Here is a 26547-nt window from a genome sequence, read left to right on the forward strand (position 1 = left end):
AGTGATTGACAGGCAGTCCTCTCAGCCTTACACACACACACACACACATACACACACACACACACACACACGGACACAGTACAAAGAGTTGATGCAAAAAAAAATAACAATGCTACAAAGGCAACAGGACAAGATTTTGGTATCAGGTTTCCATTTGTAGTCTGAGTAGTATTGACCAATCACGTTTGAGCAGGCTATGTTTGCATGTAGGTAAACAGACCATGTGAATGCAGATATCTGTTTATAGAGATTAGTCACCCCTTAACTCCAGCTTGATTCTCATGTCTCAAGTTGCTAATTGGACCTGGCCCACGGAAGAGGAAGTCTTCGCCCCGGATATCCGCTGACTACACCAGAACCCCCAAAATATTAGCCCCAGAGGCTAAATAGTCATCAGAGCGATGTGTTCTGAAATTGCATTATTAGTGATATCGGCTACAAAGCTTGATCTCAATCCATTTTGGTAAAAAACATGTCCTCTTTCAACTAGTGATAAGAAGACAGGTTCCTTTTAGTAACCCAGTTTTTGTCGTTCACCTGCCACTAGCGAACCGACTCTTGCACAACTCTTTTGGTTAACCTACAACCCCCCTCCTTTCCTCCGGTGGTGAGATGTGCTCAAGCAGAGAGTTTGATTGTTCCACAAGCTCTCTTTGCATTTTTAGTCCACTGTAATAAATAAACAACTCTGTGACATGCCACAATTATATAAACATGAGCAAGAGCATAGAGGTCAACCTGATGCAGACGTTTGGCTCAGTGTGTCTCTCAGTCTCAGTGTCTTTACAGCTCAGGTTGTGTTTGTATTCGTGAATGACTCGTTCACTGCTGCTTGCGAATCAAGGTAACTCGTTCCTCTTTAAGATTTATTCAAAAAGAACGATTTGTCATCACATCTTCACACTGTATTTTCTCTTGTATCCACATATGCAAGCTGCACTTCTAAAATCACAGTGCAACAAGAAATGTGAACATGGAAATAAGAAAAAGCTAAGCTAAAATAGCCAACACCTGTAGAACTACAACTTTTGTGGAAAATAGTGGAAAAGCTGTTGATTTGACAAAAAAGTTGTAAAGCTGCAAAACTAAAACTCAAAACAAGTACTTTTTTTTAGGTTAGTCAAATCCTTTGTATTAAATCAACCATTTATGTTTTAATTATGATTAATTACTTAGTTAAATTAGTTCATGCTGAATCATCCAATGTCCATTAAGAACGACTTTACCTATCATTTAGGCATGAGGTGACTACAGACTTACTTTCTCTCACACAAATGCATGTGCACAATTACAAAACATACCTACGCATTTGTAAAATGTTTCCATGACCAGAGCGATCATTACAAACAATAGAAGAATGTACCAATACTTCAGTCTGGGGGAATTCAGACATAGGGTTTTAGATCACATAATATATGACAATATCTAGCAAAAAGTAATTATTAATGACTGCAACTAAATACTGAAAAAGCTATCTATGGGACTACAACACAGAAAACTCTATATTGCTACCTTTAGGAACTTCTTCTGCAATCTACACTACTTGTACTTTGTCTCACCTCGTGAAAAGTGACAGCATACTTATTATTTAGCCTGAGCTTCCTGTTACGAATTCTTTCCTAGGAAAGTTATAAAAAAAAGATATACAGTGATGCATTTAGGTGTATCAAAAATGTCACTGTGGGGGTTTCAAAGTCTGCCAAAAAACAAACATACATTGTATCACTCCCCGGTGCAACTTAGTAACCATTTTGAGAAGTTCTTCACAAACGCACACACACACACACACACACACACACACACACACACACACACACACACACACACACACACACACACACACACACACACAGAGCTTTGACTAGCGTTACGTGTTTCATTCTGGGTGAAAAGATTGTGAGGAGACAAAAAAGAAGAGAGAAATCCCCTTTATTCAAGAGAGAGAGAGAGAGAGAGAGAGAGAGAGAGAGAGAGACAGAGAGAGAGATACAGAGAAAGAAAGAATATGCAGCTATGCAATATTTCTTACCACTGCATTAAAAAGGAAAACCAGAAGGATGTTAACATATAGACATTTTTAAATATCCTGCATGCCTATTTGCCATAAACTACTTAACAATACCAACACCTTACTTTTAGTAACATCTCTTTTCATGTAACTACCAAGAGCATAGTCGTAGTTATACTGTATATTACAGTAATGTGCTTTGACAACATACGAATGACCATGGCTATGAAGATAAACCCTGAATTATAATAATTGGATCCATAAGTGTTTGTCTTGATGAATTAGATCGTGGAGGGTTGTGGATTGATTGATGGGATGTAAGTATGCCCCCCTAAGGATCCACTGTTTCAGAACCAGGGAGGGGCCGCTCTGAACATCATGACCCCAAACACAGAACTCAGTCCTGGGCAGCACATGGCCACTGTGCAGCGTGTCAGAAAGCTGCTTGCCCTGGGCTGAAGGTGGGTTTGAAACTCTTGTGGGGTCATGGCTAAATTTTACCGGATCGTATAATAATAATACCTGTCATTGGCTAGAAGTCTTGCTGCATTTATTTGAGAAGTTGTAAGCCTCCTCAGGTCCTTTGGCCTTGTTGTAAACATACTTAAAACTGTTATAAAAACAACAATGCTTAATAAATTGAATTGGATAAAAGTAAGTTAGTGTAGTAAAGGCTCCACTACAAAAACAGCTTACTCTTTTTATCTTACAAAACTTAATACAGTAAATAAGAAAATACAAATAGCAGTAGCATAATATATTCCCATGGTGGAGCATATTAAATTATATTCTGGGGTGTACTACTTTCACTTTAAAACACATTCTCTCTCTCTACTATATGCTACACAGCCTCTCTTCATCCTTAATTCTTAAAGATATATGTCAGTCCGCTGCCAAGTCTAAATATCTATTTTATCTCACATGGTAATGAGTGACCTTCGAGGACTGATAATATGAAGTAATACTCTAACTGGAGAATGAATTCTCTTTATGAAGACTGATGAAGTGATGGCACATGGAAAAGTTTGAAAAGAACCTGCACCATCTGCTAGCCTGCATATTATTCACACAGCGCAAGCAGTTATTGTGTAACCATGTGGAATAGCCAGATATGTAATGCAATGCTTCAAGACATGGACCTGCTGAGCCACATGAAGTGATGCACAGGGCCAGATGCCATACCTTTGGCTGGAGATTGGGGTGCAGCAGGACATATCCATTGGGATCAATGGCAAAGTAGTATCCATTTGGACCAATCTGAAGCAAAAAATGACAGAGGAGAGGGAAATTAAATATTTGTGTCCAGAAAACCAAATGGTGACTGTACATATAATGTAGAGTGTAATGGAAAAACAACTGGTAATGGCTGTTTAAAAGTCTGTAAAAGAGGGGCCTCATTTGTCCCCAAAAACAGGAGTAAAACATGCAACATAGGGGCTGTAATTAACGATAAGGACATTTTTTATTTGCAATGATTTTATATAGAAGCTCGAAAAGAACAATGCATCTAATGCAATCACATCACTCACTCATTGCAACAAGTCTCCAGAGTTTTGGTTTGATAAATGTATTTGTCGCATGCATGTGATCACATATGGGTGTTAAACTCACTGTGAAGCGTGGTGTGAGCTTCTTGATGTCATCCAGAGACACGTCAATCCCCATTACGCCAAGAATCAACTGATTCTGGTGCTGAGAGACAGTATGAGAGAAAGAAAATGAGGAAAACTTTATTCATCAGGTCCTGCTACTGCTGTCTCCACTCATCACGTGTTCAAGCATTTATTTACTGCACCTCGCCATTCCTGTCATCTTTGGTCTTCGTTTTATTGAAGACAGGTAGTGTCCCAGTGATGACCAGACCCAGTTGCTGATGGAGAGTCCAAGCAAATGCACTATTCAACTCAGGAACTTTATCACATTAGAATTAACATGGCAGGAACAATGTTTCTGTAATTGTGAATAGGGCTGCACAATATATTGTTTTCGTCATCGCGATATCAACTGGTGCAATAAACACATCGCGAAAGGCTTTGACATATGGCAAAAGACACTACGAGATTTTATGTTAGTTGAAAGAAAATATCAGTAGAAAACTGCACTTTAAATATAACTGTCATTCTTTATTTAGTGGTGCCTTTTATACTCAATTCAATGTTCACTTTGTTCAAAAAATGGAATTGGAAATAATTTCCTTTCATTTGTTTTAAATTCAACAAGCAATTTGTTGTATTTTAGCAGGATACTGAAAGCAGAACTGAGTACACTTTAATATCTGTTTATTTATCGCAAGTTATATCGGTATCGCAATATAACAATGTTATCGCAAATCGCATATTTTCCTCAAATTATTACATTACATGTCATTTAGCTGACGCTTTTATCCAAAGTGAATGACAATTGCTATATATGTCAGAGGTTGCACGCCTCTGGAGCAACTAGGGGTTAAGTGTCTTGCTTGTGGGAATCAAACCCAGATCTCCCACCTCAAAGGCATGTGTCATATCCACTGTGCCAACCCCCATATCATGCAGCCCTACTTGTAAAATGAAATATAGGACACAAAAAGTGTCATACCAAAGCATCAAGGTAAACATTAGTCCACTGGACTTGTTTGGCCTGCTTGTCTGCCAAAACCATTGGTCTGCCTAGGACATCCAGGTACTCCTAAATTGGACAAACAACACATTTTCCAAATGAATGCTTTGGTGAAGGTTAACACTTAATAAATGTGACAAACAATAAATCATGGTTTAACCTGTGTGTTTATTCTGATGGCTCCGATGGAAGGAATCTCATAGAAGTAACCTGGATAAATGATCAGACACAATAATTTAACCAAAACTTAAAGGAACACGCCGACTTATTTGGACTTTATTTTATTCACAACGTATCCCCCAGAGTTAGATAAGTCCATACATACCCTTCTTATCTCCGTGCACCCACCGCTAGCCTAGTTTAGCACAGATCCTGGAAGTAACCGGCTCCAGCTAGCCTACTGCTTCCAATAAGTGACGAAATAATGCCAACATGTTCCTGTTTACATGTTGTGATTTGTATAGTCACAGCGTGTACAAATAACAAGGTCACATGAGACACAGCCATCTTCTAACCATATACAAACTGGGAACTATATTCTCAGAAGGTGAAGCACTGCTACTTGGGCGGAGTGATTTGCTCGCAGCACACGAAAAGCCCCGTGGTGAGGAGCAGAGAGTAACAACAGTGCTTTTCAGGTGTTGCGCTAATCACTCCGCCCAAGTAGCAGTGCTTCGCCTTCGCCTGGTTGGTAACTATTTATTTGGTAAGCTAGATGGAGGCAGTTACCGCCAGGATCTGTGCTAAACCAGGCTAGCGGTGGGTGCGCCAGACAGAGTTATGACACACACGGAGATGAGAAGGGTATGTATGGGGGATACGGTGAATAAGCTAAAGTCCCAATAAGTCGGCGTGTTCCTTTAATGCCACGATCACACATAGCAACAGGAGGGAATAGACGGCAACTGCACATCACAAAAACCCCAAGTGGTCAACTGCATTATGACACATGACACAAAACAAAGTTAATTAACATCCAAACTTTTTGCTTCAGTGTAAGGAATTATTTACTGTTTCATGTGTAAGAAAGTCTATCCAGTTGCATTGCCCATGAAGGTTCTTTTATTTCTAAAATGATGTTAATTATCACTTCACCACCCGTCTTCTTTAAACAAATCACTACCAAAATCTAGTCTTCTGTTAAGTACAACCTAATCTTATGCAAGGATTGTAACAAACTGATTACAATATTCAGTACGGATGTGTGTGATGATCTGTGGTATACCTTTGTTGGAACAGGCCATCCACTGAATGGGTCCTTTATCATAGTTGTGCTGTCCTACTGAGAAGGTGAAGATCCTCACCTGATGCACAAGATTCAATTCAACCATATTTATCAAAACATAACCTCTTACATCGATAACCTTCGAAGTCACTGTGACCTCTAATGTGACTATTATCACCACTGTTCATCACACCCCCAACCGGCCCGTCAGACACCGCCTACCAAGAGTCTGGGTCTGCCGAGGTTTCTTCCTAAAAGGGAGTTTTTCCTTGCCACTGTCGCGATAGCCACTGTTAATGCTTGCTCTTGAGGGAATTACTGTAATTGTTGGGGTTTTGGAAATTATAGAGTGTGGTCTAGACCATTTGATACTATAAATAAAATTGAATTGAATTGAATTGAATTACGTAAAGCATATTCTTTATCATGTTGGTCAGTTAACTGATATGCTTTTGTCATTTCTCTTCATTTAATGTAAATCTTTAATTAAATTGATGATTGTCTTGTCTTATAATATTATTACATTATATTCAACAGACCATTTACTTTAAATGTATTCAATTATGATTCACATAAAACTATAAAAAAACTATATAGAAAACAATCTATTTTCTTACACAATATTCTAACATATTTTAACATATTGTGGTGCCGTAATAATATTTCAGATCAATTTGAATTAATATTCACATGATTTTCAGCCTAAAAAAAACATGTTCAACTGTATGTGCTATTTTGATGGTGAAGTTGAAATAGGTGTGCAACCTTCTCACATGTGGGTGTTCATGTTCATAAGTGTGCCTGTGAGTAGGTCTTTACACAATATGCAGAAAACCTCATCTGCCTTTTGCATAAACCTTTGGGTAGGAAGGATATGCACATGGAAGTCTTGACCCAAAGGGAGCTCCAAAAAGCTGAGTCTAATAAAAACTACAACAGGAGTACATTCACATAGATAAAAGCAAACAATTCTCAGTGCGGTATCATACTCTCCAGTCTGTGTGTGTGTGTGTGTGTGTGTGTGTATGTGTCACCAGTGTACCTTTTTGTCAGCATTGTACTTCTCCAGTATGGCCTGAGCTCTTTCCTCTCCTCCGTCAGTAAACAGCATGATGATCTTGTTGCAGTTTGCTCTACTCACATTCGTCTATTTAAAAAAAGAAATATTTAATTAATCATTTATTCATACCCTGGCATACTTGATGTTTTCCTGACCTCATCCGAAAACTTCACTTATCAACACCCAGTGTATCTAAAAAAATTATGATTCACAGCAATATTCTGCTGTGAGCATGCATGGTCTCTAGAGGATAAAGCCAATAATCTTTGCTGACCTCCAGACCTTTCATTTTTATCTTAAACACATTCACCCTCTCAAGGAATACAACCTTTCAATTTGGATGAGCCAATGTTCTTTCCTCTAGTGCCTCCCTTGTTTGTTCAATCCAAAACAATTCAACTTTGGGGTGTTATGAATGTTGCAGATCCTAGGAACTGCTGACAAAGGCCTCAGGCATATTAACATTTCTTATCAAACCATAACATAATGTAATGAATACACGTATCTTCATGTATCAGTATAATCATGACCAAGACCAAGTTCAGAGTTTATCAAAAATATTAGCCTTAGCAGTTTTGTTGAATAACTCAACGTGAGGATGGTTCTTTGCCATTCCAGGGTTGTCATGCATCTGTAACGATCTAATGTTTCCTTCATTGTCTGGACAGTTGAGTTGAGGTAGCATTTCCAACCAGCAGATGGCAGTGAGAGACAATGCTCTGCTGCTGCTGCTGTAAATATGGAGGCATCAGACATAACATTCATACAAAACTTGTTTTAAGTCTCTCATCTTCTCAGTTACACTTAAGTGAGACAAAATGGCATGTATTTTTAAACAAAAAGAGAAAAAACTGGAAAGTCTTACTGTAGAGAGTTGCTCAAAAGCAAACTCAAAGCCTTTTGTGTAGTTTGTAATTCCTTTAGCTGTGATGTTCTGAACAGCATCCTTCAGCACCTTCTTGTTCCTCACATTGGCTTGAACCAGATGGTCGAAACACGCCGTCTTCTTCACCCTGGTGTTAAACTGGGAAAAAGAGGCAAGGAGTTATGACCTACAAAGTAATGATACAATTACAGCATATGTAAAAAACAATACAAATGCAGCACACACACACACACACACACACACACACACACACACACACACACACACACACACACACACACACACACACACACACACACACACACACACACACACACAAACACACAAACACACAAACACTTCCACCTGGCCTTGGCTGTTATCAGGCAGTGGTAAACAGACACATTCATCAAGCCGCACTAATTGCTTCACATCCTTGGAGCTCAAAGATTTGGTACCCATGGAAACAAGATTCTGCTATATAAGAACAAGGTTAGGCAGTAACACCATCTTTTTTTAAAGGTGAGACCTTCTCATTTCCACCCCACAGCAAACATATGCACACACTGCACCCAACATGAACCAAAAGCTAGTCTCCTTCTGTCCTGAGCTGTGCTCCAAGTGTAACTGGTGGTCCATATTTTCATTGTTAAATACTGTATGAGTATGTGTTATAAGTGTGTGTGTATGTTTCCAATGAGCCTGACAGCACTGAAGTTCATCTTAGATTGACAATAAAATACACACACATCTCCACTGAACTGAAAGGCAATACCACAGCGGCTGGGGTTTGACAAAAAGACTGAATCAAGGCGACAGCACATAAACACTCGCAAACGCGCACGCAAACACAGTGGAAGTTCACATAATTGCCCCATAGAGCAGACAGGGATCGTTTATCACATAATCTATTAAAAAGAGACGTGAGGAAGGTGAGGACATAAAAAGAGAAGGGGGAGGGTGTGACTACAGGATTTAGAAGCAGTTAAGTGAGATGGTGTTTCTCTTATAAAAAACAATGAGCTCACATACTGTATGTGAGGCATCAATCATAGGCTCATTAGAACTATTTTTGTAGATTATGTCAATAATTACCTTTTATACATTCCAGGGTAATTACTAAAAAACACATTCTTGCTTTGTAAGATAGTGTTACTGGCTTGCACAAAATGTGAATACAATCTTCTACAAATTCCACTGTTCCCTTGCGATCCTATTGCAACAGTTCTTGTGTGTTAGTGCGTTATGTCAAAAACACGTATAATGTGTAGTGCGCAGCACGGAGTGATAAGTGAATAAGTTGTCATGTGATGCCTGTACCGGCGCTGAGACACTAAAGTAAAGATTCAGTTCTACTCTACCCTGTTTGCATTGTCGTCAATAATACTTGTACCCGTGTGTGTTATGGTGCAGGCCTTAGGAATGGATTAGTGATGACACAAGAGAGAAGGCTAATCTTCAAGCCCTAATCCTGCTGGACTGTCTGCTACTCTGGTTTGGTACTCTGGCTTGCCCACTGAACTGACACCGGCCAACAGTACTGACACCGGCTAACACGGCTGAACAGGCTGGATGAACGTGACGGGGGCTCAGTGAGGTGGGAGGGTGAGGGAAAGTGAGAACACAAGTGCGAAAAATAGATAAATAGAGAGGATGAGGGCAGAAAGGGAAAGAATGAGCGGAAAGGAACAGCCATCAGCATTCTCCTGACCTACCGCAGCTGTTGAGGAAGTGTGTGAGCATCTTCCATGACCAAATGCCAATTTAGTCCCTGGGCTACTGTTACTGAGCAGAAATGTATGGGTAATATCAGAGATTAATGATTTAGTGTCAGGTTACAACACCCTCAGGGCCAGACATAGGGCGCTGAGTGTGTGTGTGTGTGTGTGTGTGTGTGTGTGTGAGTGAGTCATTGACAGAACGTAACAGATAGAAAGAGAGAGGATGACAGAGACAGAATATTGAGTTTTGGCAAAGCAATTAAGGGATAATTCTTGTTTATTATCACTTATTGTTGTCTTATTTTTGTAGCTTTGGATATCCTTCCTACTGGTAATAATAACATTATACTCACCACGTTACATTTCTGGGATCTGTAAACGTGCTAACACTGTTAAAAAAGAGTTCCAAGATGGAACTAAAAACAAAAGCGATCACTTGATCATACAGGTTGGAAAAAGACATCCCAGGATCAACTTTGAACTAATGTACTTGCCGTAGATGTGCACACCTAGTTTTATTGTGCAGTAACGGATTAGTACCAACATTTCAGGTGCACTCGCTTAAAAAAGTGCTTTGGATAATATGGCTAAACTGTTGGCATGAGCAAAACCTGTGTGATAGTTTGACTGCTCATGGTTTTACTCTGTTGAACTTTATTACAGCAAGGTCTACGTAGTCCCAGATTTCATAAATTACTTCGGTAAGGAGAATGTTACTGTAAACCATCATTACACTAAATCATCCTTTTAGTGCTTTCAACACATCCATGGGTGCCTTGCATCTTCCTCAAACCACTGACAGAAGTGGGTGTGATGCAGTTTTAGAGGATAGTAGGAAAACAATTTAAAAACAAAGTTCTAAGTCAAAACTGAGTTGGACTCTTTGATCTAATCTCTCTCATTCTGTCTCACTTTCTAAGACACACACAGACGAACACAAACACACACACTGGGCTCCCCGACAGATTCCGATAATTGCAAATCTTTGCAGAATCACAAGTTCGCCGTGAAACAGAATACATTGTGTTCAAGACAAAGGGTCCCAGGAGAGAGGAAACAGAGCCTGAATGGCTGTCTGTGTGCAAGTAGAAAGAAGACAGCTTCAATCTCTATAAAGACACATCTCAATAAACACCTCCCCGGGAACCCATCTAAGCATCACACACGTCTTCTGATTGGCTCTTTCTGAGTGTAATCACAAGCCTGGAAGGCCTAGAATAGATTGTCAAAGAATGAGAAGGTGGAGGGGGAGAGATATGGAAGTGATTGTTTGGTGAGAAAAGTAAAAACAAAGGGAAATAAGTGGAGGAAGTAAAGGGAAGAAAGTTGCGGTATTGTATGTAGAAGAGGAGGAGCATACATTGTATGGGAATCATTCATTGACATAAAGAGATATACCTGGAGGTATACTTTATGGCAAAATGCTGAGAGGAATTGCATGACTCAATGATGAAAGGAAAGAGTGATGGAGAGATCAAGATGGTGATGAATGAGTGTTTCCCGGGGTTCACTCCTGTCAGAGGTGCAGCTTTAATTCCTTAGGAGAAGTGGGAACGAGCGGCGCGCGCACACACACACACACACACACACACACACACACACACACACAACACACACACGTAAGGAGGTTGGGCGATGACATGTAGTGCAGTTTTAATCCTGTACACCAAATAGACCAGTGGGTATTTCATTAAAGGTCTGTTTCAGGGTGGCCAGACCTGAGAGAAATCCATATTTCATTACACTTCATCCATCTCTCTGTCTCCCCTGTGTTGTGTACGTGTGTATGTATGGGCATGTGTGGTTTATGTGTGCGGACATGTGCACAGTGTCTTCATGTGTGTATCTCCACTCAAATGTACATAAGCTTATTCATGTGCACACTCTGAATCTGTGTGTGACTCTGCCCCTTTTCTCATCATGCAACGCGCTCCCCGCCACCTCGCACAAACAGACCACCCAACATTCTGCAAGTGATGGGTTTAATAATACTCACGTAAACTACATTGACATAGTCATCATCAGACAGAGTCTCCAGCATCTCACTGACGGAGGTCCTGATCAGTTTGAGAGTCAAGCCAGACACACTCCCGCTTCTGCAACAACAACAAAATACCTGACAGCTTCTTGCTGCAATCTGTCTGCTCGGTTCTTGTACTGTGAGATTTGACTCAATATAATTAGATATGCTTTTGCCTTGGGAAATGCATTACATTATGAGGCAAATCTAGGAAGGCATGGATTGTAATCAGGGGAAATCATGACTGATGTGAGGAGGTTATGGATCAATGAGGTTATAAGGTAACTCACGCATCCACAAGGATTAGCATATCTTTGGGTGAGGCAGCTCCTTGAATGTACCTAGATGGACATTAATGAATGAAAAACAAACTGGTCTGAGACACACACACACAAACACTCTGAGCCGTTTGCAAATATGTTGAAGGCCAAAAAGGTATAATTTATAATAATTTACTTTAAACACAATATTGCTTTAATACTTTGAGTCATATGATATTTACATATTTAGGGCTAGGGAATATTGCTGAAATGATTTATTACAAAGTTAATAAATATTATGATATATATATATATATATAATTTGTAGTCCTGAAATATATATAAATATATATATATAGGGATATATTGTCACAGTGCAATTACACTGAAAGTAAATAGACAATAATGTTTAATTGTCACCCAGCTTTCATATAAAGCCACATTTATTCATAAGAACCTACAACCAAACAACCATACAAGCAAAGTAAACAATTATATATAAACCTGAATATGTACAATATGAAATTTTAAGCTTGAATTCTGACCAACATTGAATAAATGCTTATTGTAGTTTTTCTAGTAGTTTTCTTACCATGGCCTCCTGCGGACATCATACAGATCAATTTTACTTGGGGTCTTGCGAGCATCCATCCAGGGAGAAGCTTTGCAGAGAAGATTAGATATGTGTAGTTGGTCATAACGTTTTCACAATTAAAGGAAATAAAACACATATTCTGATTTCTGACACCTCTGTCAGACGAAAGTGTGTATCTGCACATATCTGGCAATATGCAGTGTCACATTCAGCCAACAGTATCTAGTTGCTCTCAGTTATATTTGAAGTATATAAAAAAAAAGCTTACATTTTTGCCATAATGACAGTTGGCTTGTTGGATGGAATCCCACATTTTTACACTATCTACATTATGACATATTTTATGCTCTGTAAAATTGTTCTTGGAGAGATAAACAGCAGGGTATTATGCATCTATTCATCTGAGATGCAAAGCACAAGAGCCCTGGATTCACTTTGACACTAATCAGCTGCTTTCTATGTGTATGCTATTAGTGAGGAGCACCATGAAAACAAGCCAGTAAGAGAGTGTGTGGCTGCCTATCATGCATGATAAGAGGTACAAAATGGAACAAAGAGCAATAAATTCAGGGCCAGTGAAAATTCATGAATATTAGACATAAACTGTTCCCATAAAGCTATATAGTGTCTATGATGACAGGGAATCTCATGAATAGAAATAGCTTGGCAGAGAAAACACTCACGATAGTGACCAGCACCAGACTAATGGAGCTCAGCGTAAGTTCTTACAGGAAGACTTCAATAACGTTTTCTCATCACTCCTAGTGATCAGCTGTTTCAAGACCTTCACTTGTCAGTAACCAATCACATTCAGCTATTCACTTTTCAGTTAAACCTATCAGATTCAGCCATGTATTTCACAAGCCAATCACAGCATGACATGCTGTTTTAAATCTGGTCTCTTCTCTGCGGTTGTCAGTTGTCGTTTCAGGACCACAGTGCGACCCACCTCCTCCCCTTCAAACCACAGGTTCTCACCCATGTTCCCTGGGTCTTCGTCAGCTGACCTCCCCTTGGTGCTCTCGATTGGGTTTCCTGTGCTTCTTCATCACCACCACCAGTGTCTAGATTCCATCGGGGGATATGTCTGGGTTTCCCTACCCCTTGATAACATATTTGATACGATGGAGTCTAATCTCCATAGACTTTGTACATTTCATATTTTGTTTATGTAACAATAAATCTTTTAAGTTAGTCTCTCCTGATTGAAATGCAGTTAATGATGGTATGACACTATCTATGGCACCACATATAAAATTAATGTAAATTGAAATATGGGGATTATTTATTGAGTTCATTTGTTCAGTGATGTGTGAACAAAAGCAAACTCATGAGTATGTTCCCTGGCTGTTTGTAGTTATGATTCAAAGCCACATGCTGCATCTTATTGTAGGTCAACCAAATAATAATCGGCTGATAAGTGCACCTCAGCTCACCTTTGATATGGAAGGAAAGCACACACACACACACACACACACACACACACACACACACACACACACACACACACACACACACACACACACACACACACACACACATATACATTTATATTAAAAAATAAATAAAAAAAAAAAAAATTTTACCTGGGTAGTAGCGAGCCAGGCCCGTAGCGCTACCATACACCTGCCAGAGAAGGGTTGGGTCATCCTCTCTGTTCTTCCTAAACACGTCCTCCAGTGCCTCCGACCAGTTCAGTTCATTCAGCACAATGGTGGCTAGAAATCCACACACATACACAAACACATAGATTTCAAATAACAGCATAAACAGCATACTAGAAAGACAGACATACTGGCACAAAAAATACATTATTGTAATGAGATGTTTTGTGCATGTCTGTGTGTGTATTCTGCAATAATGATCCATCGACATAGCGGTCCAGGTGAGCAGGCCAGTGTAGACTGTCCAAGACATGTGGACTCTCAGATTAACACATTCATTAAGATTCACACACACAGGCCAACTCAGTGTCTCCCCGCTCGCCCAGCATGATGCATGAACAAATATTAGGCCAGCACATCCAGCCAGTCCCGGTACTGATACTGATACTGAGGAGTGGTTTTCTGGCAAAAATGGGTTTGCAGCGAACTTTATTTAATTTTACCTGAAACACTCGATAACGGGTCTGTGTGTGTGTGTGTGTGTGTGTGTGTGCGTGTGTGTGTGTTTGTATGTGTGCATGCATGCGATTGATAGTGCGTGTTGTGAAGGCAACAGACATTATGGATGTAATGACACAGCTGTGACACAACACATCCTGCCCTAACTCTATGTTTGCTCTGTCTGTCTCTCTACTGCTCTTCTTTTTTCCTTCATTCCTTCCTTTCTCTTTTCTTCTGCTATTGTAGTACTGCACATATGCTCTGTACATCTATATGTGTGTGTGTGTATGTGTGTGTGTTTGTGTGTGTGCGTGCATGCGTGCGTGCGTGTAAGTGGTTGTGTGTGTGTGTGTGTGTGTGTGTGTGTGTGTGCATGTGTAAGCATGCATGTGTGTGAGATAGATTGGTATCCTGTATTGAGTGTGACGTGGCTCATTGATGTGCAAAGCAAACACTGTTCATTTGCATGCATACCTCTAGAGGGGAGAGTTAATGAAGCCTTGGTTGCCAGGAGTGCATGTTTTTTATTATATAAAGAGAGCGACAGACAGAGAGAGAGAGAGAGAGAGAGAGAGAGAGAGAGAGAGATTATGCAGTGTGTGTGTGTGTGTATGTGAGTGTGTGTGTGTGTGTGTGTGTGTGTGTGTGTGTGTGTGCTCAGTAATGTATTTCCCTCATTAAGGGTAGAATTTTAAAAGGGAAAGGGATAGAAAATAATACCACAGCCCTTGTTGGATAATGAGAAATTTATAAACTTTGTAATTTTTGAGTGAAGACTGATAAAGTCAAAGAGGTTGGTAGACAGCTATCAATACACAGGCATGCTCATGGCTCTTTAGATAGCCAAATAGCTGGATAGTTAGATACACACACAGATGATATATACATACATACACCACTATGCAAACAAACCAAAATACAGTCCTAAAAAAACAACCAAAACATCTAACCTAGTGATAATATCCTGCTTTTTAATGTTTCCATTGGTTTTGAGTACTCCTGAGTTAGTAATAATTTTTAATAAGCTAAATTCCACTGCTGCTTCATAAGTGATACAGTATCCTCTAGTTGCCCATATTTCCACTGACACTAATGAATTCCCTGGCTGCATTTGGCATGGCTTTGATGCCACACTGAATCTGCACCCTATAATGACTTCATCTCAATGGGATATCAGGGGTGCAATAAACTTCACTAACATAACATGGATTAGTTTATTCTGAACATTAAAGAGTACATTTACTCTTTCACTGCTTTAAATAAGGTAGTCCATCCCTACACTCATCATATACTTTATGTCTAGAAAAGAATGCTAAATCCACTAAAGAAAAACTCCCTTTGATACAGTGCTGTGTTTCATCCAGTAGTGGGTTCAACAGCGTGTCAGTTACTAGTTTATCTGTGTTTTAAGCCCCCAACGTTTCCTTCCATGCAGCGCTGCCTAGAAGGCACTAGGATTTGGCAATGGTTATGGTTGGGGTTAGGGATAAGGTTAAAGATCCCATGGCATGAAAATGTAACTTTATGAGGTTTTTTAACATTAATATGAGTTCCTCCAGCCTGCCTATGGTCCCCCAGTGGCTAGAAGTGGTGATAGGTGTAAACCGAGCCCTGGGTATCCTGCTCTGACTTTGAGAAAATGAAAGCTCAGATGGGCCGATTTGGAATCTCCTCCTTATGATGTCATAAGGAGCAAGATTACCTCCCCTTTCTCTGCTCTGCCCGCCCAGAGAATTTGGCTCACCCATGAGAGAGAGACATCATGGCTTTCAAATGAGCAAAGTTGGTCAGGCCACACCCCCACCCTCCACCTTGCCCCTCCTCTCTCCTCCTCAATAGCTACAGACACAGAAATGGCACATACTAAAGAAAGCTCATTTTCGGACTGGCTCTAGTGGCTGTAATTCTGCACCAAGGCTGAATTTCGGGAAAGAGACTTCAGATACAGTATTAGGGGACCACTAAGGTCTATATAAAAGCATCCAAAGAGCACCATGTCATGGGACCTTTAAGGTTAGGGTTAGGTGCCTTGAAGTTAACAGTCACAGCGCTGCCTGGAAGGAGACGTTGGGGGCTTAAAACACCATCGAGACAGTTACTAGATCATCAAAATGTCATAAATGTTTAAAGGAATAGCTTGACATTTTGGGAAATACCTTTATTCAATTTTTTTCTGGAGAGTTAGATGAGATACCACTCTTATGTCTGTACACAAACTTGAGACAGCCCCTGTTAGCTTAGCTTAGCACAAAGACAGGAAACAGGGGGAAACAGGTAGCCTGGCTCTGTCCAAACATAACAAAATCCGCCTGACAGTACCTATTAAATTCCCAGTTAATATGTTATATGTTATTTGTTTAATGCTTACAAAGACTGAAGTTTAATCTGGCTGTGATGGGAAGATCACAATGGGAAACTAAAGAGGAGTGGAGCCTGGGCAGGGTGATGTTGCAGGCAAGGCAGTGGCGTTTATAAAAGTTTAGATTTAGTTTTAAAAATGGTATCCACAGCGCTGTGGAATAAGGTCTGGCTACACCACAGATATATTCTATAATAGGAGAAAAAATGTTCCGGGTTGTTTGCATTTTCTTTTAAACCAATCACATTTGTCTTGGGCGGCGCTAAGTTCCAGAAGCAGCGATGGTGCCTCTGCAAAATGGTCTCAGGAAGTAACTTGTTTTGGTGGAACATTTGCTCCCCGCTAAAGAAAACAACAAATAAAATATTAAATGAAGTTAACTGTTCACATAATACAGTAACGTGAGCTATATAAATTATCTAAATGCAAACATAAACCTCCATAAACACATATACTACGTACATACACATAAACGTAATTTGCTCTTACCAGTGTATCGCCGTTATGACCTTACTTTGTCCATAGCAATCGCGGCCAAATGCCGTAAACATAGTCTTTGTAAATCTTTACAATTGTTCACCAAAAGAGCCAAACAGGCCTGCCTTATTGTTGTTTCCCATATAGAAGAGATTTTGAAAACCGCAACACACAGAGAGCAGAAGCGGAGGGGCGTTGATCCAGACTATAACAATGGTAACTATTTGGGAATTAACATACTGCATCAGCCTGAATAAAATACTATAATATTTCTTCTGTGAATTTGAAAAACTGGGGATCTTGCGACATTACATAAAGGTCATTATGCATTTAATACTCTTTGTATCTGTCTATCTCTTTTCCTGTCTGTTTCTCTCTCTCTCAGTTGTGTCTCTGAATGTTGCTGTATTTCTTGTCCACTGTTTTTTTCTGTTCTTCTGAAAAAGAAAAACATCATGCTATGCTTATGTTAATCATATACACTCTTCACAATGTTGTGATATAGATTAAAATAAATAAATACTTTTTAACTAGCCCTGGAGTATCGTATAAATTGTATGAATATATTTTCAGCAAAAGCAACACCATTTCCTTTTCTTCTCTGTCACACGTGACCATGTCCTTCACTGGACAAAACAGATCTTTCTGTCAACCGAACGTCTGCTTCCTAATCTACACTCGTCTCACACACGTGACATGCTGCTGCCTATAGATGGTGATTTCATAAACTTGCCTCCCACTTTACCCAGAAAATCAAATTTACTCCAGCTGAGCAAAAGCTATTCCTGGAACATTTATAGGGTGGAGATCAAATTGGGGAGTTGAAACCTCAATAACGTATGAATCCTCTGTTTCTTTTCAGGCATACAAAATACTCCTGCATGTGTGCCTATATCTGACACAGTATATGAGGTAGTGTACACTCAAAGACACATAATTATCTTGCTATTAATGTGGGGACTCTTCCAATACCATTCAGTCCCATCGTATTTTCATCAGCACTACATGCTAAAACTTAACCCTTACTCTAACTCTAGCCTAATCCTTAAACCTTAAAATAAATGTATAGGGACTGAAAAGCCGGTCGCCATAACAAAGATTGTTCCCCACTGTAAGTGTGCTACCAGCTCTGGGTCCCTACACACACATATCGTTTTTTTATCTCGCTAAGATCAGACTTCAGCTCTGGATAGGTCCCAGCAGCTCAGCGTATCTATGCATACTCATTACAGGCTAGCAATAAACAGCTTCTTTGAGAGAAAAGCATTGTGAGGAATCGTGGCACCCAGCCCAGATTATGGCTAGAGAGGCGTCTCAGGAAAAAAAAAAATGACAACGTCACAATGAGTTGAAAAACATGCTAATAAACCAGTCTTGCACTTTTACAGATAACACACACTGACAACAGTGTATGCCCATCCCTATCCCTCATTTCTGCCCCTGTGTTTGGGGTCAGCAGAAAGGTGAAGTGTGTAACCTTGGGGCCAGACGGTTCCCCAGCAGGCTGAGGTCCATGCTGAGGAAGTCACTCCATTCTGCTTTCCCTCCCAGTCACTGCTGACGCACCACATTCCACTGTACACTAATTACTGAACATCTAAACACATACATACACACAGATACTCAGTGTCACACAAAAAATAAACAAGCTAAGCAGCAACCAGTGCAGCCTGATGGTTGGGGAAACTATCCTGTAATTGGACACATGTTCATACATACGTGAACTAGGGCTGCACAATTAATCACAATTTTATCAAAATCGCAATATGGACTAGTGCAATATCCAGGGCGCAGCATTTGTTAAAGCCAAAATGTGTCAAACCATTCTGAATTGAGTATTGTGGTGCTGCAGAGACGTCCAGGCCTACAAATCGTATCCTACAGACTAAAGAAAACAGGTACAGATCCTCGTAGGAATCATAATTTAATCATTTCAATTTTTTTATTTTAATATTTTTCAATGAAAATGAGAATAATTATACAAAATGATCATTCCCTCCAATATCGTGAATCATATCACAATCACAATATCAGTCAAAAACAGTTTGATATTTTCTTCATATCATGCAGCCCTAACGTAGTATCCTTGAGCAAGGCACAGAATGCTTTATTGCTCATTGAAAGTCACACACACTATGATAAGACCACCACCCAAGTGCTTAAAATGTAAAAATAGAAAGGAAAAAGAACTGTTCAAATATAATACATAAATTAGTCCACAGTTAAGATATTCAACAGACCATCCTTAAGCCATTGACATTCAACTTGAGCTGTGCTAATGTCACAGAGACTCTAGAGAATCAAATTACTGCGAACCACTGAAGGTAAATGTCGCCACATGAAATGAAATTATCAGAAATGTACTTTTTTGACAAACAGGGCTTCTACACTCTGTAACAGATGCACATATGTTTCATTATGATCTTAAATTGTTTTGCAGACATGAACTACAATGCCAGGCAGTTCAAATACAACTGACAACATAAACCATACACAAGGAAATCAAACATATACTGGCCTATGATTTACAGTACAGAGAAATTATCCTTTCTTGTTTGAAAAAATGCTAATAGAGCTAGTGTGTTAGCTCTGTTAGCATTTTTTCAAATGCTGATTGCTTTCAGCATTGATATTACTGTTTTATAATGATAACTAAGGATGTAGCGTAGGGAACACATTTTTTTTATTTTAGGTTAGGTAAAAAATACTTAATTATCATACTGTGAAGAAAGACACATTTCCAAATAAAACCTTCCACTATGGGAAATTATAGAAAACTGACAGGATTATGCAGATAATATATGTTTAGTACAAATGAAGTTGGATAACTGGCTAGAATTCATAAAAGCTAATAATGTAAAGCCTGAACAGGTTGAATAAAACTGCTTATTACCAAAACCTTGATAGGTTTTCTCGGTTAAAGGCCAGAAAGCATCTGTTCATTTCATTCAGAGGATCCTCTATTCATTTATATCCCAAGGACACATAGCTTAGCCACAAGGCAGAAGAGTACAGGAGAAGATCCCATTGTGCTGTATCAGTTGTTTTTTTTAAAAACCATCATGTAACCATGGGCAAATTTGCCAGGGGCACAATCTGTAAATAACATTTCCTAATGGGTTGGTGTGTCACTTGTAACCATGGTTACCACTTGGATGTGTGCATGTGTGTGTGTGTGTGTGTGTGTGTGTGTGTGTGTGTGTGTGTACTCACAGCCATCATAGATGTCAGTGGGGATGTGGACAGCCGTGTGGTTGTGATCAGTCAAACGTTTAAATGATGGATCCTCTATAAAGTCTGGTCGAATCCTGTATTTTCTTCCCTCTGTCTCATTTGCATCCAGCTGAGGGGGAAACGAAAATCAAGATGCAGACAGTAATGCTGACCGTAGGTTTAAGATATCATACAAAGCCTCTTTATTCTATTTGCTGAAGCATCTTTACATGTTTATGGGTTTATTAAAAGCACAAGACTGTTTATACATCCTTATCAATATCGTCGCGGCACTTTTCACACCCTCCCAGCTCGTTTAAAAAGTAGTTATCATCATCGACTGTATTCTTAATGATATCCTGCATTTTCGCCTTGTAATCATACAGTATTTACTTGGGAGGAGTAGCAGGAGACAGTCAGATTGTCTAGGCCCCTTGTGTGCATTCACGAATCTACATCAATGAGAGCTGTACAGACAGGGAGATATATGAAGAAAAGCATGATGAGATATGAAGGAAAGAACGCAGAGTAGAGAGGGAGTGAGGTGGTGAGGCGGAGGGAGGGAGAAAAAGCAAGAGGGGGGAGGGAGAGTGCGAGCAGTTGCTTCCTAATAAAGCAACAGTGTAGCCAGCTCATACATCTCATCTGTCAATTAGAGGAGAAACATGGCAGAAACCTCTGCACCTGAGAGAGGGAGGAAGGAGGATGGGGAGGAAGCGACATGGGAAGAAAAGCCTGGAGAAGAGGCAAAAGAGGGAGGGGTTGCAGTAAAAGGCTGAGGCAATGATATAAAGTGAGGTTGAAAAAATAAGATATGGATGTGGTGAAAAGGAGAAGCAAAACGGACGCGAGGAGGGAAGATGAGGAGGAGAAAGGGAGGACAAGAGCAAAAAGGAGGGTGCTGTGTAGTCAAACCATATTACTGGCCCATGTCCGAGTGTGACCCGTGTGTTTGCCGGGGCAGGACAGCAAATAGGCGGAAGGAAACAAAAAAGCACACACTCACATTGTCCTTTGCATTGTAGTAGGAGATTTCATCACCCTGTAAACAAGTCACACAGAAGCACAAATATCACTTTGTGGATGCTTTAGGGTGTTGCACAAAGAAGAGTAACATTTATGCAATCATGAAATGCTTAATCCATTCCTAAACAGTTCTTTATTTTGTTGGTAGCAAACTCCATTAGTAAATTCTCCAGTTTTATGTTAATGAAGACACTAGTCTGTGCTACCAATCAAATGAATACTTTATGAGTTAAGCTGAGTGTTCCTCTTTTTACATCTGTGTCTGTGTGCCTACAGCCATTTGCAAAGCTTCAGGGAAGCATATTCCTGCCATTGAGAACGCAATATGGGCATTTGATGATTAGACACATCTTTATCTGTCTCTATGACAAGTATTTTTTTCCTGACCACTGCTTTATAATTGCGTGCCATTGTGGTTCTTAGAAAGCAGAGTATCTGTCATCTGAAATGAGGGACATCACACGTCATAACACAGTGTATAATATGTAATAAACCAATTTAGTAATGGACACACTACAGTATATAATACACACATTAAACTTACACATACTGTATGTAATATACTTATGCAGGTATTCCTGTATGTGTGTGTGTCTGTATTTTTGTGTCCCTCTGTTACCTCAAACTCATCTTTCCAGTTATGCTGCATCTGGAAATTCTCGGCAGCTGTGGCCAGTTTCTGGGGAGTGAAATATGACAGGGATTTAGATTGTAAACTGCACAACGTATGCCTCCTTCACAGCGTCAGTCTAATTATAGAAAACCTGAGCAAAAGAGAGTATTTTAAAAAGCACGATGGAGACCATCCCGGAGACTGTGATGTACTGATCTCACTCGCGGAGCTCAAACCACAGAGCTATCATGGTCTTACTGCACTGTCCGCTAAAGGCCACACCACAGAGTGTCGTACTGGCCGAATGAAAAGGTTGTACTGTTGTAAGAGAGTAGTGTTTGTGTGTGTATCACTGATTCTTGAAAATCTTGGCAAAAACATGTCCCACTAAGAAAAGTGCTAATTCTGTTGGAAATGAATACAATTTTCATGAATAAGAATCAAGGTTATAATCAGGGGGTCCTTTGCACATATGTAAGGTTCTTTTATAGGTTTATTTTTTTTTAATTATTATTTTAATGATTATATGCTGGCCCATTGCAGTTGTCCTTGGATAGGAGATAATCATTTCAACTTGATTAACAAAACAAAAAGTAATAATTGAATTGAATAATATCTTTTCCACATGAAAGAGTACTTTGTGATATGTATTAAAAACTACAAACAGTGAATTTTGAACAATATTTACTATTATTTTGTGGTTGCTCTCAATGTGTTCCACAACTACAAGGTCAGCTACATTCCTGAGGACCCCATTTTCAAACCTTCAGCTCTACTACATGCTTCAAGATCACTCAAGCTCCTGTAAATTTGCTATTTTCTCTTAAACTTGTTCATATTTTTGAACACTGCTACTGTCACAACCATAACATGTCAACACCGTCTCTTTTGTATAAAAAATATTAGATTAGATTATGGCATAAATGTATACTTTTTAAGAAGAGGTCTGAAGTAGCTACCAACAGAGGGGAAACAAGATGGCTAATGTGAACAACTTATGCATATCATGTGAAAGAGTATGTTTTTGTCACCACCGTCAGACGTCACCATCGTCAGGTTTTCTGTCTGACAGTGGTGACAAAAACCTCCGAATGGTCCTCAACGGAGGCTAGAATATAATTGTTGATCACAATAGGCCACAAGGCCTCGTGGCTGTGGCCGAACCACAGGCATGAGCCTGTATTTATTGTGATCAACAATTATATTCAGCCTCCGTTGAGGACCATTCGGAGGTTTTCTCTCCACCGTCAGACTGTACGTCACCAGCGTCAGACTGTACGTCACCACCGTCAGGCAGAAAACCTGACAGTGGTGACGTCTGACTGTGGTGACTAAAACCTACTCTTTCACATGATATGCATGCTCAGGATTCTTATTTTTTGGACCCAATAGTTAAATAAAGATGTTAAGCAAGAAGCCATTGACTTGAGTGGTATACATTTTGGAATTGTATGTTGTAATGAGGCCACAGTCACCACCATCAGAGGGAGTTTTATTTGTTTTAAATGAATATGCTTACAATATGTTTCTTCAGTGTTCAAGTAATAGACTCTTTTAATACAAAAATATGTTTGTTAAATAAAAAAACACTACTTTTTTTATTTAGGCTTAAAGTAAACGTTGTATGATGTTAGATCTTTAAAAGGAGTACACGTGAAACAATTAACAAAAGTGAATATTCAACATATATAAGCATATATGTGTACTACGAAAGCCAGATAATGATTTAAAAACTCTAAATACATATTAGACCAAATAAATAAAACAATATTTGCTTTTTATTGTGTCTGATGGTGTTGACAAAAACAAAGTAATAACTGGAAAAATGACTATTTTATGAAAAAAATACAAAATTCCAACTAGGTTCCAACTAACTTTTATTGTTGTTTTATCCAAATTCCCAAGAATCAGTGACGTGCGAGTGAGAGAAGGAGCGCATGAAAGAAAATATAGAGAAAAGGGGGGTCAGCAGTGTAAGAAATATCAGATCACTGAATAAAGTCAAGTGCAAATGGGCTACCAACAGAGAGGCTGTCAATCAATTTACATTCTACCAAATAACAGGGGGATATGAATGTAATTAACCTTTGCTCTCCACATCTCTCTAACATGCACACACACTCACACTGAGAAGCAATAAAGAAAATAGTGGTAAGAGTAACATACTGTATTCAGGGCTGGACTGGGAAAAACAAATCGGCTCTGGCATTTTTGGCCCAGGCGGCCCACCCCCACCGTGATTGGTCAGACCCATTCCCTGCAGACAGTCCTCTTAAAATATGCATTCTATGATATGAGTTCCCTAGTGTTCTGCGTTCATGTGATAGTTTTGGATCCTTCAATAGGGGTCTTAGACTTATCTGTTGATCTTACACTTAAATAATTCATTCATTCTTAGAGTTAAGATTTGTATATTTATGGTATTTTTATTATTTTTTATTATTGATATGTGATACTGTATTGCCATTATTGTTAGTATTACTATTTTGCTTAATATTGGCTTAGCAACTTTAAAAATTGTTTACTGTTAATTTTTGTATTGTAAGATTCATATTTTGTCACTTTGGACCCAAGTGTCTGTTAAATACAATAACCATAACCATAATCCTTCTCAATGTAAGCTTAAATAGTTAGGTTACCTGACAGCCACTAACTTTAATGTTAAAGCCAAACTGCTTGTTGTCGTTATGACGTGACACACACACGCACGCGCGCGCGCGCACACACACACACACAGCCTCCCTTCCTTCTGAGAGTCCCTGTTAATTTGCCTACTCCTTACCACATCCTCATCTAATCTCTCTTCCATCTTTTCCTCACTCGCTCCCATGGCCCTGTCGTGGTCACTCTCCTCCTCGGCTTCTTCCCTGTCATGATGTTGTTTCTGCTTCTCTATAGCCAGCCACCCCTCCTCCTTCCTCTACTTCAGGTAATGCTGATGTGGAAGCAGCTACTACAGCCCCAAATATGTCCAAAATGTTGGCACATTTTGAGGAATCCGCCTGTAGAGTCTTAATATTTTTCTCCCGTAATTTCTCTGCACCTCCCTTGCACTTTGGTGGTCGTTTGTCAATTTTAACGTGAATGCTAAACTTCCAGCATAACTATTACAGCTCGCATCTCAGGGCCCGGAGTGGGGACGGGAGTTCCTGGAGACAATTAACCAATGGGCCGATGTGAGTTCTTTATGGGCTGGCCCGGCCAAAAAATTAAAAAGGCCTATTTATATCGGCAATTCGGCCCAAAAGTGCGTCGGCCCACCGGGAAAATGCCCGGTATGCCAGATGGCCAGTCCAGCCCTGACTGTATTTATCGCACTAGAACATTTCTTACACAGTTCAAGCAATAAAAAGGGCAAGCACAAACTAAACAGTGCGTATTTATCACACTGGGAACAAGTGACTGCCTTAAGTGCTCTGTAGACATCCAGGGTAGTCAATGAACAGTGGAATTGCATTTAAAAACAGTTTCCAATGACCGCTTTTAAGATGGTTCTGTGTTAACAAACCATCTGGCGCCTCAGGTTACTAGCAGGTCAAAGTTTGGACATATTTCAACGTCTACTGCATGGATTGGGACTACATTTGGTACCTTGTACTGGGGGACATTCATGGCCACAGGATACATTTCAATTACTTTAGTGTTTCCCTGAATTTCCCCCTCATGCCACCAGCTGGCCAAACCTTTTACTTATCTACTGAACATCTCAACATCTACTAACTACGTAGATGGACTGGGACAAAATCTGGTACAGACATCTATGATCCCCAGAGGATCCTCTGAATTTTCGTCTAACACCATCCTAAGGTCAAAATTTCAATTCACTTCAATGTTTACCCAGGCAAATCCACACAGATCAAACCTTAGCATGGCCCTTGCCTGCCCTTCTCCTACAAAGTAATGACAACCCTGTTGAGGAAAGCCTTTAAATGAACCCCCCTGTCTGACACACTGACTTCCTTCACAACAGCAAAGTTACCATAGCCTCAGAGAAACTCCATTCAGAGATGTGTTTTTAATTAATCGATGCAATTAGAATGGATGACGTTAAAGTGTATTTATAGCTGAATCTCCGTCTGATACCCATCTGTAGAACTGCGTGAGTAGGGAAGTATAAAAAAGTCCATGTCAGATCTGTGCATGAGCAAGAACTGGATGAGATGCTTATAGTATATGTCATTCTGTGCTTTTACTGAGTGTGGGTCTGAATGTGTATATGTGTGTCTATGGACATGTGTCTGCTGTAGGCAATGATTCCATTCTTGATCAACAGTCCCATCCCTTTGGCCTCCAGTACTGGGCTCTGTTCCAGACCTGTCTCCTCCTCCTCTGCTGCTGTCAGCGGCTAAATATACACCCCATTCGAGCCATAACACACACACATACCAACACAAAATAGTGA

At 39.7% G+C, this 26547-nt stretch overlaps 1 protein-coding gene across 1 annotated transcript in view; it reads right to left on the minus strand.

The window, feature by feature from the left end:
- LOC120563775 (voltage-dependent calcium channel subunit alpha-2/delta-1) overlaps positions 1-26547 on the minus strand; it is a gene marked incomplete at its 5' end in the record, with an annotated part of 56333 nt that overhangs the window by 19051 nt on the left and 10735 nt on the right. The window contains 16 exons of the mRNA XM_039808182.1: positions 1560-1619; positions 3191-3265; positions 3620-3700; positions 3804-3878; positions 4586-4675; positions 4767-4816; positions 5832-5910; positions 6874-6978; positions 7757-7915; positions 11474-11573; positions 11788-11838; positions 12350-12419; positions 13939-14070; positions 20507-20636; positions 21513-21548; positions 22152-22211. Of these exons, the coding sequence (XP_039664116.1) occupies positions 1560-1619; positions 3191-3265; positions 3620-3700; positions 3804-3878; positions 4586-4675; positions 4767-4816; positions 5832-5910; positions 6874-6978; positions 7757-7915; positions 11474-11573; positions 11788-11838; positions 12350-12419; positions 13939-14070; positions 20507-20636; positions 21513-21548; positions 22152-22211 (1353 nt within the window). The remainder of the gene's footprint in view (positions 1-1559; positions 1620-3190; positions 3266-3619; positions 3701-3803; positions 3879-4585; positions 4676-4766; positions 4817-5831; positions 5911-6873; positions 6979-7756; positions 7916-11473; positions 11574-11787; positions 11839-12349; positions 12420-13938; positions 14071-20506; positions 20637-21512; positions 21549-22151; positions 22212-26547) is intronic.

The sequence above is a fragment of the Perca fluviatilis genome, chromosome 8, assembly GCF_010015445.1.
Source record: "Perca fluviatilis chromosome 8, GENO_Pfluv_1.0, whole genome shotgun sequence".
Lineage (NCBI taxonomy): Eukaryota > Metazoa > Chordata > Actinopteri > Perciformes > Percidae > Perca > Perca fluviatilis.